This window comes from Malus domestica, chromosome 10 (genome assembly GCF_042453785.1).
Source record: "Malus domestica chromosome 10, GDT2T_hap1".
Lineage (NCBI taxonomy): Eukaryota > Viridiplantae > Streptophyta > Magnoliopsida > Rosales > Rosaceae > Malus > Malus domestica.
Window position 1 is genome coordinate 7,393,464 of NC_091670.1, and position 20,162 is coordinate 7,413,625.

The window sequence follows — 20,162 nt, forward strand, 5'->3', positions numbered from 1 at the left end:
TATCAAGTTGGAGGATTGCCTACATATATCTGGGAGGAAAAATCAAATCACTGGTGTAGTTATAAGAAAAGATGATATAACATAGGCAATTAAGTATTACATCATGCATGGATCATTTTTTATGAGCAGGCTACGGCGTGGTGTTAAGGAGATGAGTTATACATACACTTGTCTTCACGCAAATGGTGGCGTTGCGATTGAGCCTGGAATAGAAAGCCTACATATCCCTAGGAAGGGAATCAAATCGCGTGTAGTTCAGATTTTGCTCCTCTAATTGATCTGGAGTCGTCTGCGTGGAGGGTCCATCTTAGAGTGATGGGGACTCTTCTTCTTAGCATTGATCTGCCGCCCTCTGTAAATACAGTTGATGTTGAGAGTGGGTTTCTTCGCTGGGTGTGAATCTTCATCGTTATTACGCTTATCATACCTATCTCTATCCTTTGGTTCGGCTGAATCTTCATTTCTTGCCTTGCCCCTGACGTGCTTTCAACAATGTCCCTGATCTAGCAATTCCTCAATGTGGTCTCTCAGTGTATAGAAATTCTGAGATTCATGGCCGATACTCTGGTGAAAAGAGCAATATTCATTCAGATTTTTGTTTGCTAGGTGCTCGGGAAGCGATTTTGGATGTCGGAGGTAGGGTTTGTCCTTGATGTTGTGGAGAATGTTGTTGACAATAGTGTTCAAAGCGGTGTATTGCTTTGGCTTGGTGGAGCTTGCCTGTCCCGATGCCCCATTTTGTCTATCTGACGTGGAGAAGGGAGAGGAATATCTAGTCGTTCATCCTTCAATCAGTCTTTTTGGTATAGTCATGATCAATGACTATCTTCAAGGTTTTATTATCCCAGTTCGTGAGATCATCTGCCACGTCGAAGCACTCTGCCAGGGTAGCGTAGTCATATTTTCTTTTGTTCAGCTTCTAGGAGAGAGGTGAATGAACATAGAGGCTTTGTTTGAACGTCATGGGGTACAACCTATCATCCAGCTTATCTACTCAGCTTCAACATGAAAACGCTTCATGTAAGCCCTAAGATTTTCATCCTTGGACTAAGAAGTCATTCTGAACATGGCTTCGTGACGTTTGCGGACATTGCGGTACACTGAGAAAGTGTTGGTCAAAAGGTCAACCAGGCTCTCGAAGCAATTGATGGATCTAGCTGGCAACACCAAGAACCATCACATGGTAGGTCCTTCTAGTGTGGATGGGAACATCTTGCACATCCAGGTGTCATTGTTATTGTATAACGCCATGGCATTTCGGTAGTACATAATGTGGTATTCTGGATTTGAATCTTCACGAAACGACTTAAACTGAGGTTGAGTGAACTTCTCAGGTGATGGGATGGACTCAATTGTCAAGGTGATGGGGCTCTTGTTCCGGACTGTCGGCTTAATAGGGATGCGGGGGTGGTGTTCTCTCATCATCACTTAAGAATAATTAGTATTATGGTCTAGTGGTATTCCTCTACACTTGTAAGTGAGAAGTCTTAGGTATGATTATCGTTAAAGGTAAATTTGAACCACATTATTGTTAGCCCATTATGAGGCTTAGCCCGCTTCCTCACCCCTTAGTGTAGATAATATTGTTTGTTCAGAAAAAATTAGTTGATTATCAACTCTAGCCTTTGCTTGAACTATTATTCAGAAGAAGAAAAAAAAAAGTTAAACTTAAGAAACCCAAACATATACATATAACCTAATTATGTGTGCAAACTTTCTTTAAGTCGGTACATATATAATAAACATAGAGAACAAAATAAACTTTTGCTTACATCTTTATTTCAAATCACCCTTCACACACAAAATGGTTGCCAATAGTTCAGCTACATAGAATTCACATAAATCAACAATTGACCAATATACACACACGACAATCTGAGCGTACATGTAATTACCAATTAAAAGATATAAAATCCAATCACAATAATAAAAATTACATATTAATTTTGAGAAAATAATTTCCACCAATATTTATTTTACTCAATTCAAATACTTAAAATAAACATAAGTCCCTGAATATATTTTTATGAAACAAGAACAAAATGTGGGCATAGACTATAAAATTAGACATCTTTCAAATTTTCCCTATATATATAATATTGAGAAAGCCAAAACCCCCTCCCAAAAAGGAAGAGAGCGCCCTTGGTTTCCCAAACAACACGTGTCAATCACCTATACGTCACCCTCTCCCATCATTTGTGCACAAACACACACCACGAATCCCGGGCCTATCTGACAGTCCGAGGATTCCCAATTCCCCACGCTTTTCATTTACACTCGCCAACACTCGCTAGCTTCTTCTTACGCGTGCCCATTCTGATTCCCTCCTGCTGGTCAACAGGCTTTGTTTGATCACCCGACAAAATGTCGGCCTCAAAAAGCGAGTAGAGTGGACTTCCTCTACTCTACCGAGTGGGCTTTCCGGTCCAGACCATTACCTCTAGGCGGTTTCCATACCATGTTTCCATAAAAAAACAGGGTTTCTACTTTTGTGGCATTCCATATAAAGTATTTATAAATTTTAGTTAGAGGTTACATCTGAAAAAAATTAAGGAAAGAGCGAGGGAGGTTGCAACTGTTTTCTCCATAGCCTGTTTAATCTTCTAAGTAAGCTCTCTACACCTTTATTTTTTAGGAAAAAGACTTCTTTTTTGGGATAAGTACGATGATCTTTGTTCTTTTGGGTTTTCTGGGTTCTTGTTGATGATCTCGTTTTGCTTCATAGTACTGTTATTTCTGAAATGATTTTGGTCTTATTTGCTTTAGGTTTTGATAATCAATTCAGTTGAATAGAAAATTTTTATTGAATATGAGTAACTAATGTAATTTCTCTATGGATCTACCGATCTAGTAGAGAAGGTATGGGGAGAGGAAAAATTGTGATTCGAAGGATTGACAATTCGACGAGCAGGCAAGTGACCTTTTCGAAGAGAAGAAATGGGTTGCTTAAGAAGGCTAAGGAGCTATCAATCCTTTGTGATGCTGAGGTTGGACTGATTATCTTCTCTACCACCGGCAGGCTTTACGATTATGCTAGCGCTAGGTTAGATCTCTCTCTCTCTCTCTCTCTCTCTCTCTCTCTCTCTCTCTCTATATATATATATATATATATATATATATATATATGTTGCCTGTGAACTATTTTGTTGGACTGCGTTTGCACTGGAACTATAACTACTTGTTCTATATTTTGTCTTTAATTTTCCAAGCTGACTTAGTAGAATTTATGTATCGATGTTGATATATGCTGTATGTTCTAGCATAGGATTTGAGGTGGATTTTTTATTGGACTAGTTCAGACAACATATATCAGCTGTAGCGTCCTTTTTGATGAATCTGTATAAAGCGTGTGGAATTACTTACCCGAAGATGTTATTTGGCTATGTGGTTGCTTCCTGTCTTAGGTCATGATTGTGTATAACTTTCCCTTGTCTTTTTGCATAGGAATTCAGAAAGTTATATTATCTCTGATACGAAATTGCCTTTAAAAACTTCCAACGAAAAACAGGTTACAGATAAAAGTATTTACATATGAATGCTTCTCACAGTGTGCTATATAAAGGATTCAATTATCATATATATAGGCAAGAGCTGACTATTTACATATAATGATAAATAGAGACAGGATGGAGTGAATGCATGATTCAAAATTACGTTAAATTTAGTTCTTTAGTAATGTTCAATGAAGAGGGGATTTTGAGGTGTGCGCGTTTGCGTGTGTATGTCTCTCTCAATAATTAGTCCGTTTTCTCTTTCGCAGTTGTTTTTTTTTGGGGGGGGGGGGGGAGAGAGAGATAGAGTTTATGACACTTTAAAGGTCTAAGGCATGCACGAGGAGGATAGATTTTTCAGTGTGACCAGTACACGGGATGGTATATCACGTGTCACTGTACAAATTATGGAATATATATGTTAAAAAGATAATAAGTATTCAGCAACCCCATGCATGCTTCTCCTTACTTTTACGTCCTTAAGATTCATTGTGTTGCATAAGATGTGTTGTGTTGTCTCCTCATTGATTTGTCAGTAGTTCTTACAATGACAAAGTTCTTAGATGAAGGGCTGGTTTGGTATTGCTGTGCTTTGAAAAAAAGCTGCTGTGAGAATAAGCGGCTGTGAAATAAAGTCAGTAGAGTGTTTGGTAAACTTTTTTGTGAAAGTGCTTTTGAAAAAAAAAGCAGGATGATAGTGTGTCTTTTCATTAAAGGAGCACTGTAGCTCCGTGTGCTTTGAAAAAACTGGCTTTTTTTCAAAGCAGCAAATAGCAGCTTCAGCTTTTCCTTTGATTTTCAGCTTATTCTCACAGCAGCTTCCAAAATAAGCCCTTTTTTTTAGTTTACCAAACACAAAAATGACCCTCAGCTTTTTTTCACAGTGGCTTTTTTTAAAATCACCTCAATCCCAAACGGGGCCGAAGTTTACTTGATCATACCTCCTCCAACTGGAATAGCACAACCGTGTTAATTCGTGCTATTAAATCGTAGCTACGTTTATATCGTCGACCAATACATTTTAATACCATAAACATGGACAAACTTACTTTTTAAGTGCCCTCATCGTTCGCAGACTCATTTGTGACATTTTGACAACTTGATCAACAGCGATGATGTGGGAAGATAGTTTACTTCTCTATATATACCTAATCTCCATGTTAAAAACCGATTTCTTTTCTGATCTCCGTCCACGATGACTTCATAATGTTCAGCGGCACTTGGTTGTTGTAGCCTATTGAATGCTCGCTTGTGAAGAGAACCTTTAGCAATTTGACGTGAATGATTTCTTCACCATTGTTTTATCTTCGTTCAGTTCAGTGCCTTAATCAAGTGAAGGAAGAGTGTTTGTACTTATCAGAACAAAGATTTAGTTGAAACATGATATTGTGGTTATATTAGGTTATATTTTGTTACTCTGAAGTTTTATCTATATTGGATCGTGCAATTTTGTAAGCGTTAAACAAAATTTTGAGAGTTGCCCAGCAGGCTATAGGCTATATCAATAATGCTTAGAGAATCTCTAACATTACTAGCTATAATTTGATAGTGTGAAAATGATTCAAAAAATATTATAACTAGTCAGTTTAATATGAACGTATCTCCAACATTACTAGCTAAATAATTCATCTGCAGGAGCTAGTTGTTTTTGTGAAAATTGTTGATTCATTCAAGAGGGACAAAGCCTCATGAAATATTGTAGCTTCTGTAAAATATTGCAAGCCTTTAAATCATTTTCCATCTCCAATGGTTCAACAAATGAAATGAATAATACAGAAACTATAAGTCCTCAATCACCTAATAAGTGCTTGAACTTTCCAGCCATGGTCAAAGGCAAATAAGCCACGGACACCAAATCAATGTGCCAGAAGCGAAACTTGTCATTCATTTGTCAAAACTTATTGAAACGATAGAATACTTGATTTGAGGGGAATGGTATCTTGGTTAATTTGCTAGTAGAGCCTCAAATGAGCCAAACAAAAAAAAAAAAAATCTTGAAAGAAACGGAGGATTCAAAATTCCAAGAGATGGTGGAATTAAGGGAAGCATCAGACTAATGTACGGAAGTCGCACTCAATTTTCTTCGGAAGATAGTTCTTGTGGTAAAAATAAAATTAAGATTTAAGCTATCTTGTGGTAGAGTCTATTAGGATTTACCACTTAGGTCCAAAATTGAAAATTTTATCAACTCTTCATTAATTAGTAGTACGTGAGTCATACATATGAGGCTAAAATAGAACTCTCTGTTAATTGTTAGCATGTGAGGCTAACTTTATATTTTTATAGCCTCACATGTGAGGCTCATGTGCTAACAATTAAAAAATAGTTGATGAAATTTCAAATTTTAGGCCTAAATACTAACAAACTTCACTACATGAGCTTAAATCTTATGAATGTGTATTCAATTGAGATTTTGAGATATATTAATTCTTTTAATGAATCTAGGGGTATTCAATCAAGATTTTAAGTGATTCTCTGAAATTCAATGTGTATTCAATCAGGATTTTAAGATAGTTTATTAAAATCCTTAGAAATTCGGATGTATTCAATTAGAATATTAAATAAGTTTGTAACATTACAGGTGTATTCAATTAGAATTTGAATTTAAAGAATTTGGAAAAGTTGAGGAATTAGAGGGAATTAGAGAGATTTTGTAGTGTATTTTAAGCGTCCACAAATCTCACATCTCCCCATGAGATTTCGAGGGAATTGAATCAAAATTTTACATGGAATCTCTACAAATCAGTTAAACTCCATAAAAATCCATAGCTTTATAAATCCATTAAAATCTCTCAAATTCCCAATTGAATACACCCCCATTATGAGTTATCTTCCAACTACCCTATCACCACAGAGACTATTTATCCAATTAAGCCTTTACTGAATGGAATCAGAAATGCACTTTGGTTGGCCTCAACTTTTCTTGGTTTTTTGCTATTTCTCTTTCCCTAGTTTTGGGCTGTTTTCATTTTTGTTTTGTTTCATTGGTTCGCATTTTCATTGGTATTGATTTTGGAATTTGCATTGGCATTGGTTTCAGCATCAACATCAAAACTAGTTGTTTCTTCTTAGTAACGTCTTAGGATTTTCTACCTTAACATAAGGATTATGATGCATATGTGGGTGTAGCCACATTGACTAGAGAGAATTATGCATGCGAGTTCAAATCTCTCTCGGCATTTTTATGTTGGTTTATCTTATATCTACTAGGATAAGTATTGTTCTTTGCCAAGAGGGAAACTTAATTCTTGAAATGTAGCCATTTTGTTCCCTAGTCCTCTTGCTTTGTATGACAGCCCCACATCAGCTTATAGGGGATTTGGCCATTCACACACTAATTTTTACCTCTCGCACACCCTTATTAATTTTTAGCTATTGATCTTCAATTCATTCGGCCGATAGTCGAAAATTGAGAGAAGTGTGTGAGAAGTAAAAGAAGTGTGTGGATAGCACTACCCTATATATATATATATATATATGCCTCCAACACTTTCATGTACGTTAAAGTCTAATTGAATGGAGTTAGACGGAGCCATTATTGAGGAGGGTTTGAGTCCACTCTTGCAATGGTTACTGAAGTTTTCATCAGATCTCTTCGTTATGTTGGGGCTAGGGTTTTAAGGCTCCCTAGAGTTACCAAAGATGATGATTGAGTAGAAATGAGTGTCTGCGGGAGATTTATTGATAAGGCTAGGATTAGGGTTTTAAGGGTACAAAAATAAGAGGAGAAATGAATTTCGGTAATTGAGGTAGGGTTTCAATTAGCTCATTTTAAGGCTACAAACTATGAAACCGGGCCACTTATATTACAGTCTAATAGCATTCATCTTCACTTGTAAATGATAAATCTTAGGTTCGATTTTTGCCAAAGACGAATTTGAACCACATTATTGCTAGCTCATTATGAGGCTAAGTTCACCTCATTCCCTTAGTGTAGATAATATTGTTTGCTCAAAAACTAAGAAACCAGATTCTCACTTGAGTAATACGCTAGTAGATCAATGACCTAGTTACTGGATTTGGCAATCACCTCAGATTTGACATAGGATGACTTCTCTTTCTTTTTAATCAAATAATGGAGGGGGATTCTAACGTAGGGCCTCTTTTATTGGCGGGAAGAAAAATATCACTAAACAAATATTATCATTTCAGCAATTGAAATGAACCAAAATATGTAACACCATGAAAAAGTATTGCCAGATTCCTTAATACATAAAGGAACTTATAGCTCAAGTTGCTAAACACTTGCCCCTCCTGCAGCATTGTCTGCATAGAAAAAACGGGTTTACGGATCTCCGTAAAGCCGTTTAAAACAAATGTTAACAAAGATTACAAGTACCCCCTAAATGCTTGATAAACTTGTTTAAAACAATAATTAAAAAGATTATACGGATTTTTACTTTACTTTAGTCACTTGAACACATATGGTACAAATCAATTGCACTTTCTTTCTTACATTTGCCTTGTGTCTTTTTATGCACAAAATTGTAGGAATTTTACTTGCATCAACACTAAAGCAATCACATTGGTCCAGAAACATATAAATGTGTGTATATCCATTGAAAAAGGGAAGGACATAAAACCAAAACCTATAGAATATTCAGAACGTACATGATTTTTGCATCTAACGACCATAACGCTATGAATTTCTTATCAGCATGAAATCAGTTGTCGATCGTTTCAACAAACTGAAAGCAGAGCATCATCAACTGCTGAATCCTGCTGCAGAAGTCAAGGTAACCACTCCAATTTTCTTTCTGCTGAATACCTGCATGTATAGAGGCATTATATCTATATCAAATACTGCCAAACATTAAGCAATAAACTTCGTTGACAATGAGTACATGCTAGCCAGAATTGCTTTCATAAAGTTTCTATGCTCTACTTAATGCCTATGCATACATAGCACTTCTTCAATTCCGTAGCTCTATGGTTTTGCCTATGCATAGTAACAAACATTAGCAAACATAATCCCTCCTGACTCCTGAGCAATGTTGCATTACATCTTTTGGAGAGATTATAGAAAAGCAAACATAGAAATAGCAAGAAAGTAGTCTTTCTTGGTCACGAATTTAACTGTACGGAAAAGTACATGATAGAATTAGTCTAGATAGTCTGAAATAACATTACGGAAGGGACATGTATGCCTAGAAATATAGAAATTACGACTCGGATATTACCACCAGTTGTCACTACAAAACTTCTGAGACAATCGTAGAGCTCTATCCTCTTCAATGCATTCTTGGCCTAACTCATTAAGAGACTCATAAAGGATTATAAGGAAAACAGGCTAAATACATTGACAAACCTGCTAAGTGGCTGGAGAAATCAAACAATTGCACCATTTTCCAAAGGCCTAAAACACATAAGAATGAAAGCCTGAAATAAATTATCAAAACGTGAGAACACTTAGGTCGGAAGAGTAGTGGATCGCAAAAGGAAAAACAATCCGATGCCTGGAAATACAAGATCATTCAGGAAATTCAGGTACATATTCTTGCGACGCTGACAAAAATCAACTGTGGAGTCCAGATAGGAAAAGAAACACTTAAGAGAAGGGATTTGTGTTATTGACCTTGTCCTTCAACAGACTCAGGTGAAATGCGGTGTTTAATGAAGTTATAAGGTATACCATGCAAACTAGTCATTCTTCCTGGTTGAAGGTTTAATTTAAAATACTAATACTACGACACAATGAGGGAAAGGGATATGAGTTTCACTAATGATTTGCATGATCAATAGACTGCTCTGGGAAAGCTTCTTTCTCATATATGATACAGCTGACATTAGTTAAGTTTAGATAACTTGTTAAAAGATAAACTGAAGTTCTAGCAAATAGAAACACAAGTCTACAAGTTGATATTACAATTCGAATTCTCTTCAAGGGGCTTTCTTCTATATTACTTAGGCAAGGATAGCACTTTCCTTTCAGGGATGCTACTTAAGAAAATACCTGAGTAAAGCCTAGATTATATTGTTTCTTATGAGAAGAGAAGAGAACTACCCGTATCTCAACCACTCTTCAAAAGAATGTAGCTATCTAAAATAGCCACGGTACTCAAAGGAACCATTTAACATCCTTGGAACGCCAAACCAACCTGAAATTGTGGTGGGAAGAATACAAACGTGAACATGTGGAGTTAACAATGAAGCCTGTCTTTTCGGGGTTGTAGATAAAAGGAAAACAAAGATGCAATGCCAGGGCAAGCTAAACTTATCTTATGTACAATAGTCCACTTCAATGAGGCAATGCCTTAAGCTAATGCATATTCATTTGCATTTGCAGAAGAAAATAACAATAGTCCAAAAGAAAGTATTTTGGTGCTGAAGCTTTGATGGTACCAACAGTTTAAGGATCCAACCTTAAGAAAAATTCCATTGAATAATAGTTCGTTTGTCTTGAACCAGCAGTTTCAAACTATTCCAACTCATATTCAATTAGAGGGCTTTATATTTACGAAAAGATAGACAACCTGGTAATCCTGCCCAGGCTAAAATTTCAATAATCAAAGGCTTCGGGCATCAGAATTCTGAAGAAACAACAAAGAAGTTAATATATTGATCCAATGAGAAATTCGACCTGCCCCACGTAATGAAAAAACTTCAGCGTACGATTGCAGTACGGTGGAAGGGAATATTTCCATTTCCATAGTTATTGGTAACGTATAGTTTCTGGAAATGTAAATCAAGGCCTCCCACAAGAATTCCTCGATTGATGGGAAGAAAAATTGAAGAAACAAGTGCAGAATGAAAATCTTTGTGTTGATGGACACAAATGGTGATAGAAATGGTGTGGGCAAGCAACTTCCATATCTTTTGAAATCCAGCAATAACGATGAAGAGAAAATGGTGACATGGTTGTATCCTAGGGTTTCAGTAAAACATGGGAGCTATTAGAGTTTACCAAACAAGATTGCAGCACTTCTGAACAGCTTACAACGGGTGAATGTTATCGTCATTTGCTCTTTAGTGCGGAGGATACTATGCATGGCAGGTATCCTTCAATTTCAATAAAGGTAAGTCATCGGTAATGTTGTTGTTTGTTCCATCAGTAGAATGGTGTAGACACCTGCTCTCAACAAGTTTGTACCATTAGTCGTCATCGAGTAGCTTAGTAAATAAGTGAAAATGCAACCTTTAGAGCAGACATAAGATGCACGTTTGGGATCAAACAAGGAATAATAATATTCACCAACATAAGATGCACGTTTGTCACAAACCTCAAACCATACACCATCTGAGTGGACCATCCATGATGTTCTCAGTTGGCATGGTCCATCGGGCTAGTCGACCATGTGTGGTATAGATGTATTCATGTAAACACCAGTCAACGGGCATTGGCCTTTGCTTTATTCAGATTGGCTATGATAAGAATAGAAATGGAACAAAGCGAGTTACTACCATATGGTAGCAAGACTTCCTTGAAACGGATTCTTGGAAGAGCCAGACAGAACAGCAAAGAAACCACCAAATTGTGCCCTAAACTATGATGAAATTTGTAGTTCACCAATGTTCCTATAATCTTTAAATTGTGAGTACATGCAACCAAAACCAATTGGTGATAAGTGGAGAGGCCCAAGATATGTATTTTCAAAACAAATAAAATACAATTAAAAATAATAATAAAATATGCATGCTTCAGACTCCTGATGTATGATTTTACATTTGCTAACATTTTCTAGTGCTCCTATAAATGCTCATCTAGTTAGTTCTTATTTCATGCATGACAACATTTATTGAATTTATACCAAATAGTTTTGGCAAAGGGAGGCAGCAAGCTTGAGGCAACAATTGCGGTACTTGGAAGAATGCCACAGGTACAATCATTGCTTTATATTGAATCTTCAACACAGCCTAGCAATTTGATTCAAGTACCAAAACATAACAATGCATATTTCATGTTGCTTATTCAAAAGGATATCATACTAATAAAGGTTCATCTAACTACCAGCCCAGAAAACCTTTTCAACGTGGAGGAAGACTAATGAAACGAGGTTTCTTGATTATTGATAAGAAACAGAACAAATAATTAGCACCAATTGAAGAAATACAGTAGCAGTGGACAAGAAGTCCACTGAAGCTACCAGAAAAAATAAATAAATTAATAAATAATCAGTATCTAGCTGCTCAGCCCCAACATAGAAAATATAAATGCAATCTCAAGAGATCTTCACAAAAGGAAACAGGAAATGTCTCTGAACTCTTAAAAACTGAGGACCACAATGGAGCCCAACAACACATTGACATAAACCTGAATGATCTGGGTGTTCCCTATGCTTCCTCCTTAAAGCGGTTTTTAAAAGAGACGAAGTTTTTAAATCAACTGAAATGCAACTTTGTTAAAAACATTTCACAAAGTAACATTCAGTGTATATGAATTAGTTTGTGAGAATGTTTAAAGTGTACCCACACACCTTCTGTAAATTATGCAGGCAGTTAATGGGGGAAGAACTTTCTGGTTTTAGTGCCAAAGATCTACAGAATTTGGAAAGCCAGCTGGAGATGAGTTTGAAAGGTGTCCGGACAAAAAAGGTATCAAAAGCCTGAGCCCTGATTATAGTCTCACTTAATAATTCCATGCTCCCTTCTTTATATAGCACATGCATGGCACTCATTTTTTTTTTCTTTTCTATTCTGCAGAACCAGATATTTAATGATGAAATAAAAGAACTGAACCAGAAGGTTGCCCAAGAGCTGGCTCAATTCCCCCCAGTTGATTAATATTAATTCATTTTATTGGGGGTAAATTGATGCTAATTACCGTTGTTTTTCTACTTTATTTTCAGGAAACTTTCATACATCAAGAAAATATAGAACTGTATAAGAAGCTAAACCTCATAAGTAATGAGAATGAGGAACTGCAAAAGAAGGTATTATCTACACATTAAGCTCTACTTTTGTATTTAACACATAGTATAATTCATCTAAAGGATAGAGAGAGGCAATGGGTAGGGAACGCAAAGATGTTTTCTCCAGCAAACACTAACACAGAATATTTTAACCTCAGGTTTATGAAGCAAGGGAAGTGAATCGAGGAAACAAAAGTTCCCAGCCTCCATATAGCATCAGTAATGAATATGATTTGCATGCACCCATTCATCTGCAGCTAAGCCAGCCACAGAATCAGACTCAGCCTGGGCCTGGTCCTAAGAACAATGAAGTACCAGCAAAAGCAATATATAACCCCTCTAAAGTGTAATATAGCATACCATATTGATTCCAATGGACCCACCCCCAAAAAGAAAAAATAAGCAAAGCTCACTATTTTGATTATGTTATTAACATCTCTTCAAATCGTGCAACAGATTACAACTGCATTAGCAAACCTGTTTCACAGTTGTGGATCACCATGTCATAATGCAGAATGCAGACAACTTGCACCGCAGTGAAAGCCAATCTTCTAGGAGTGAAATGTCATACTTACAGTAAATGTATCCAACCGAAGGACCAAAAGCTTTGGTACGAAATGTTCTGTCAAACAAACTTCGCATTTCTGTAAAAGAATTAGACAACCAGTGTGTAAGTTTATACCATATGGGAGAGAATTGTGTCAGGACCAACTTTTATCTGCATTAAATATGTGTTGTGACCAATCAGATAACAATTGTCAATTGTTATACCTATATTTTATTTTAACGAATAAAACATCTTGAACAAGATGACTTTCAAACTGACCAATATGTTTTTATTAATTCTAGCAGCAAAATTCTGATGGAAAAATAGTTAAATAAGAAATATGGAGATACGGAACAATATCATGGAAGATACATTTAAGAAGATAACGATATATTCTCCTTTAGAGAGTTAACCTGTATTTACCCTGCTTGTACCAGGATATGGCTTCTATCGTATTGTTTTATTTTTGTTTTTCTTGTTGTTGAGGATTCACAGGTATATTGAGAAAAACATCTTTTGCATGAACAATTAGTACTTAACAATCCAGTTATTATTTCAGATAAACCTTGTACCTCTAAGAACAAAGTATTGATAACTGTAGATAAACAACCTGCTGAAACTATGAGTCAGCAACATACGCAGACTAACAGAGTAACACACAGAATAGATGAGAAGAAAAAAAAAAAGGCATGTCCTATAAACAGGATGAAAATATTTTTATAACTAGTAAACATTTATAAACCAACAAAAAAATTTTAACTATAATTTCTAAGAGTTTATCAATTTGTAGTTGAGTTAAAGATTAGCAGTACATGAGATCACTCATATGAAGTTTGTTATAATTCTGGAGGTGAAAAAGAAAGATTTCCCTGAGTTCCATTCGTAAATTCCCTTGTCACTTAAAGGTAGTACATTAGAAAGTGCAGTGACAGAAAGCCAGAATTTCAAACGTTGAACTCCCGAGAAGTAGATTACCCAAAACCACACACATTAAAGGAGATCTGAGATACCACAATGAGAATGTGTGCACTATGTTCACATTTTATATCACTACCACACAGATAATACAGAAACACAAGTAGGCATGGGTTAATATATTTAGTCCGCACAATGTCCAGCGCATTAGCAAACCCATTTACTTTGATTTATTAATTTGGCACATAATGAGAGGCAAACCACTAGAATCTTTGTAATGTAAGGGCTTAATTGCATTAGTAGGGCTTGCAGGCTTCTATGATGTACTCAGAGAAATTAAAACGTAGGGAGCTTTAATGAAAAGGGTTTGGGCCAACAAATATTTAACCAAAAACCATCCTAAAATGTTATTTAACCAAAAGGGCTCAAAGTTTAATAAAAAATCATCCAAAACTATTGTCTACCTTTTTCGTGCCCTTATCCTCCTCTTCCTCGTCATCGTCCTCATCTTCATCCTCTTATCTGCACCACAAACAATTTATAGTGTTAGTATTTTATTCCAATCAGATCCAATAAGGCCCTACGGTCCCGGTGATGTAACTACATGTCAGACGTCACGTCTGTAAATAGGAAAAAAAAGAAAAGAACCAAAACATAACACTGTTTGTGGAAAAAAAATCAGATACAGTGTTTGTTTTTTCTATGCACAAACAAACACTATATCTAGAAAGAAAAGAACCAAAATCCAGAAACAGTCTATGTTTTAACCTTTGATTGTTTCTTTTCTTTCATGCATCAGTTGATTATATTTAAGAATTAGGATGCTTATTTTGCTTTGAATCCAAATACAATGAATTTCACTATTTCTTTTTTAGCTTACATTTAAGAAACAGTGTGTCTATTTCATTTGGATCCAGAAACAGTGACTTAGATTCCAGGAACAGTTTATTTTTATAGTCCATAAACAGTGATCTGTTGTTATTATTAAATAAAATGCATATCTCAAATTTTTTTTCTGGAGTAACAAACGATGAACTCTACTAACGAAGAAAAATTGAAAAACAGTACCTCAAATACTTTATGAATAATAACAACGATCACGTTTCAACGAAATAATACAAAATATACATTAAATAGCATAAGGATCTATATTTTTGTTTCAAAGAAAAAGAAGAAGGTCTGCAAAACAACGATGAACTCCATTAACGACAAAAATTTGAAACTCAACCTAAAAAAGTTAGGGGTAAAATCGACAAATCATAATTTATTATAGTTAGGCCATTTTTAGTTGGACTACTTTAATATGGGCCTTGTACTAATCATTAAACAAAACTTATAACATGGTTTTTTTATTAAAACTAAAACTTTTCAAGCCCTTTTCATTAGTTTTCCTTAAAACGTATAGTGCATTATGTGCATCTGCAGTGAAAATTTATAAGAGGAAAGACCTTTACACTGAAATTCTGAAAATCATGGAAGATCCAAATCTCCCGCAGCAATCTTTTCAATCTCAGCTATCACAGCTAACAGATAGGACAATTCACTACTGTCGTTAAAGCTGCTCAACATGATTTTAATCCAGAAAGGAAACTTCCAAATAGTAGATTGCTGGCTCAACAATTTTTGCCAAATTGAAACTGTTCGTATTATTAGCCACTGCGCTAGTCTAAAACAGGCCTCCTGAATGATTGAATAAGATATTTTACTACAAAATCTTCAACTATATCCACTGTTTCTAAAACCAATTTGTGGTTGATATGTGGTAAGTAGTAACTTTCTGGTTTATTTGTAATCATGATAAAAAAACATAACCAGTGCATATTTAATAACTTCAAAGGCAATCAATACATATTTAATAAACTAGAAGGTCATCATGCTAATACTTTAAAAGTATAACACTCTTCTCAAGATTTACTCCTGCTTCCAAGACACATTTTAGAGGCCCAGGATTTCAAGAAGGAATACCACTCACTGCTGCCATTCTATGGTATGCCTAAAAGATAAAATGAACAAGAACAGCAGCAAGCATAAAAAAAAACAAGCTACTAACACTTCTGATTTGAAGAAAAAATGCTTCATGGTTGGTATTTATTGTTATCCTAAAATCAAAGAGGGGGCTGCCTGCTCTACCATGATTTCACGAAATGCATGTCTTAAAAATAATCGATTTTCTGGTCTTCTATGAAATCTATTAGATAAAGCTCAACCACTGATTTAAATTTTGAATCTCAAACAAACAGTGCGCAGCAATCAAAAAGCAAATCTACTATAAGCTAACCCAAGATTCTTGCCTGTGTGGAAACTATGATCAATATTTTAGCTCTTTAGTTGCAAAATAATCCTTTGTTGTTGGTGACCCAATATTGGAGGAATTTTTGTGCCAATTGATGTTAAATGCATAAAAAGGTAATGAAGATAAATTAATCACCCATTTACTTAATCACCATTTGCTAAACAAGTGTGGAACAATCTTTATTTACATTTGGGATTCAACAGGTGCTAAAAAAACTCTCTATTTAATCTTCTAAAAGGTGACCTAGGAGTTTCCAGATAAGAAGGGATGCAATCCAATTTTCACTACCTCCATTTTTCTTGAAAACTGAGTAAATATTTCTATCAAAGTCTCCTAGATGAGATGTTGCTTTCAATTTTTTAATTCACTTTGCATGCTACAAATGTACATATGCTACCTTGCTTGGTCTGAAGAGTCCTTTGAATATTTTTTTGTTTTTTTGTGTTAACAAACTGGGCACAGAGCACAAGAACAAGATAAACAAAAGAAAACTTAGACCTTGAGCTATGAGTCCTCTGAATATTATGTTCTTGGATTAGTGATCAGTTTCAATATTTTTGAATACCAATATAGTATAGAAAGGTGACATAAATAGTTCATGGGAGAAAATTGAGTCATCTGGGAGATATTTTACTCATTAAATGTTCTAGATTCTTTTATACATCCAGTTGCTTCAATTGGAATTATCCGGTGGTTGGAAAAGGAAGGGATATTGGCAGCATGCAAATGAACGATTTGAAGACCTGTTGATTCTAAAAACTGATTGCGGAGTTTATCAGGTTGGGGGGTAGGTCTGGATGGGGAAGTTCTAGCACATTTTCCTTGCTTTGTGTGCGAAGTACTTCACTTAACTTGAGGTACTGGGTGTAGCTTTTCGATGGGAAAAGATGCCTAATATTAAAACAATCAAGTACTTAGAAAAGTTTTTATTTCTAAACACCTCTTCTTCCAAACTTAATCTGTACTTAAGAACTTGAGTTTCTATAACTAATATGGTAATCAGGTATGCAGACCCATAGATATACCTACATGCGCACGTGCACACACACACATACACACATACATATGGGAAAATAAGATATTAATGATCATACTGTGCTTTACTTATACTGTCACTGTATTTATACAGATGTAAACTTTACATCTGTATACTTCAGTTTGCCTATATTTCACCACAAACGAACCACAATGGCCTAAAACCAATGTAATCAGGTCACCAATGTTGCGGTTTGCTTTGGTTCAGTTTGCGGTTTAACATGCATGTTTACCCAATGGAAAATTCAGAGCTATTGACAGAGTAAATATTAGAAAAAATTTGTCAACTTATCAATTAAAAAAAAATCTTTGTCAACATTGGAACTTAAATTTACAAGTTCATAACGTGAAAATACTTAATCTCATAACTCAACTAAAAGTCTCAAACTTCTAATCTCATAACTCCAAGATGTTTGATAAAATATTAATATATATAATATTTATGCGTGTTCTTCATACAATATTATATGTATTATGTATTATGTACTATTTTATATTTTATTATAAGTGGTTTGGTTTGGTTTGGTTAACCCACGTTTGTAAAAATCAAAACCACATACTAAACTGATTCCTTCTGTCTGGTTTGGTTTTATAAACCAACAACAACAACATAGCATTTCCCCCCTAGATGGGGTTGGCTAACCAACCAACCAAAATGGCTTGGTTTGGTTGGTTTTTCAGGTTTTCGTTTTCTTTACCCAAGTCTAATGTAAACCTACACCTATTATCTTATACTTTAATAAAAAGTGAATTATCACATTCTTGCTTTTACTTTTTAATACACTAGATACATAATGGTGGCTTATTGCTTGAACCAAGTGCAGAAGTTGGTGAGTTACTTTCGTACCAAAGCATGGATAATTTGGCATCCAATCTATTGATCCACAAACAAAATTTTCAATGGGTAGATTCAACAGATACCCATGATCCATAAGGCTTCATAGAGATTACTGAAAACCCAGACCAATTTATATTAAAAAATAAAACCCTCAATTGCTTTACGCAATACGAGCAGAATTGATTTATACCAAAAGATGGATTAATTAATAACAATGGGATTAACAATCGTTCCTTCTTGAGTAACAATGGGATTATGCAATATTTTCCACCCTATTCACAGATTTGGAAATCAAAAGTTCCTCCGAAGGTCAAAATTATTGTCTGGCTGGTGGCCAAAGGGAAGCTCAACACTTGTGACCAAATTCAAAGGAGAAGCCATTTTATCTGTTTATCCCCACATTGGTGCAGTTTGTGCAAAGCTAAGGAGGAGAGTGTAAACCACATTTTTCTCCATTGTTCTTACACGATTCAACTGTGGTGGAAATTGTTTCAGGAGGTTAGAGCTAGTTGGGTCATTCCAAAGGGTTGCTTCGAGCTTCTAAGCACCAAGTTTCAAGCCCTAGGAATTGGGAGGAAAGCTAAAGTTTTGTGGGGTTGTCTGGTCTCGGCAGTTTTTTGGAATATTTGGCTGGAGCGTAACAAAAGAATTTTTGAGGATTATTCGGGTGTGGGGGTAGAAGTACTTTGGGGAAGAGTAAAATTTTGGGCAGCCCTATGGGCTTCAGTCTCAAATGATTTTAATAATTACTCTCTTTCTCAATTACTGTGGGATTTGTTAGCAGCAGTAAAGTGAGTTAGGTCTAGCTATTGTTGCTGTAGCCAAATCCTATTGAGAGTTTTTCTTGTTTCTTGTAAATGGTGGATTTCTTATCCACTTCAATGTATTTCTCTTTTCTTTTATAAAATGTTTGTTTCTTCTCAAAAAAAAAATTAATAACAATTTTTTTTTTTTGAAAAAAAAATAAATTAATCAAACTAGCCTAGTTGAAAATGAAACTCAAAAGGTACATCCAATCAAGCTTGTGGATGCATTCAAGGGTCATTTTGGGACTGCTTTTGTAGGAAGAACTTATGCTCATAAACTCTTTTTTCTAGAAGACAAATTCAAATGACCCAAAATCATTATCAAGTTTTTCTGCCAAATGATGTTGGTAATGGTTGGGCCTGTCCTTAGCAGAAAGCACCTTTAGCCGTTCCAGAAGCAGTCCCAAACTATACATGTTAGTACTAACTCCTTACTACATCATCATATATTACTATCTGAATGGGCTGGTCACCGTATTACTCTTGTCTCTAGCACCATAACATGAATATGATAAGAAAACATTACCCTACACACACACATATATATATTCCTAATACACAGCAGAAAAATGTACAAACCCAAAACTTTGCAACCGTTCAAGTAAATATCTACCAAAAAGCTTTAGAAACTCTAATATTCAGTACTAGCCCAAACCCTAAACCCCAATCCCTGTGGGCAATATAATAAATAACTAACTTGCATCCAATTAAAAGTGCTATTTCTTTGTAAAAAATAGAATTTCATTACCTGTTGCACCAATTTCAATCCAATCCAATCCAATCCAATCCAATGCAATACATCCACCTCACATTTGATCGAACAAAAACCGCTACGCCGAATCATCCCAGCCTCAAGCTCTACTGTCAATATACGGAAGGAAATGCAAGAAAATACATAAATATCAAAAACCATCACAAACAGAGGAAATACTTTCAGTACATACACGTTACAGAAATACAGTCGCCGCACAGACATGCATCTTCAGATGCACATTACGACATAAATAACTATATATATGTATACATACATATACACACATATATACACATATATGTTTATCGTCTTCACCTGTGCGTGAAAAGGTAGCCATGAAAAAGACCTCTGCGGATCTGAAGTCCTCGATTACAGGAAACAAAGTGTGATCAGCAAGAAGCTTAATTCGGACTAAGGAGAGGAGATGAAATCTGGTTCAACAAGCAATGAAGAGTCCGAATTCCGACGAAACCAGAAGGAGAGTTGCTTGTGTGTAGAGAGAGAAGAAAATATCTTAGGAGCTGTTGATTACATGAGCCCACGTAACTTGGGCCCCATTAACGGATACGAGTTTTGTGTACAAGTGTCGCATTGGCTGCCAATGTGGCATATACTAATGAATCCGGACCTTTTT

General features: G+C 35.5%; 1 protein-coding gene and 1 long non-coding RNA gene across 16 annotated transcripts; one reads left to right on the forward strand and one right to left on the reverse strand.

Moving 5' to 3' along the window:
* The first annotated feature begins 2,477 nt into the window (after window positions 1-2,477).
* On the forward strand, window positions 2,478-13,165 carry LOC103429524 (MADS-box transcription factor 23-like). 2 transcript variants are annotated; one of them, XM_029109513.2, is made up of 9 exons: window positions 2,478-2,607; window positions 2,855-3,043; window positions 8,149-8,227; window positions 11,247-11,308; window positions 11,924-12,023; window positions 12,132-12,173; window positions 12,278-12,361; window positions 12,499-12,686; window positions 12,797-13,165. In XM_029109513.2, the coding sequence occupies exons 2-9, from the start codon at window positions 2,862-2,864 to the stop codon at window positions 12,810-12,812; spliced, it is 753 nt and encodes a 250-aa protein (XP_028965346.1). In that variant the 5' UTR covers window positions 2,478-2,607; window positions 2,855-2,861; the 3' UTR covers window positions 12,813-13,165. The 2 variants fall into 2 exon arrangements, with proteins under 2 accessions (XP_028965346.1, XP_028965347.1); XM_029109514.2 differs by having other exon boundaries at window positions 2,506-2,607; window positions 2,852-3,043.
* LOC114827531 (uncharacterized) lies at window positions 7,578-20,049 on the reverse strand. 14 transcript variants are annotated; one of them, XR_011572155.1, is made up of 7 exons: window positions 19,844-20,049; window positions 19,523-19,635; window positions 14,267-14,324; window positions 11,240-12,984; window positions 10,712-10,853; window positions 8,800-10,560; window positions 7,917-8,259 (listed from the first exon to the last, which is right to left on the reverse strand). It is a non-coding gene; the product is annotated as an uncharacterized lncRNA (long non-coding RNA). The 14 variants fall into 14 exon arrangements; XR_003776625.2 differs by having other exon boundaries at window positions 8,800-8,870; window positions 9,496-9,589; window positions 9,965-12,984; XR_003776613.2 differs by adding an exon at window positions 7,578-7,757 and having other exon boundaries at window positions 8,103-8,259; window positions 8,800-12,984; window positions 19,844-20,048.
* Between the last annotated feature and the right edge of the window lie 113 nt (window positions 20,050-20,162).

Excerpts from the sequence above, each read along its gene's own strand:
- LOC103429524 (XM_029109513.2), top strand. The coding sequence starts at position 2,862 with ATGGGGAGAGGAAAAATTGTGATTCGAAGGATTGACAATTCGACGAGC. Across the intron at positions 12,174-12,277 it reads TAAAAGAACTGAACCAGAAG|GAAACTTTCATACATCAAGA; the intron begins GTTGCCCAAGAG and ends CTTTATTTTCAG. Across the intron at positions 12,362-12,498 it reads ATGAGGAACTGCAAAAGAAG|GTTTATGAAGCAAGGGAAGT; the intron begins GTATTATCTACA and ends TTTTAACCTCAG.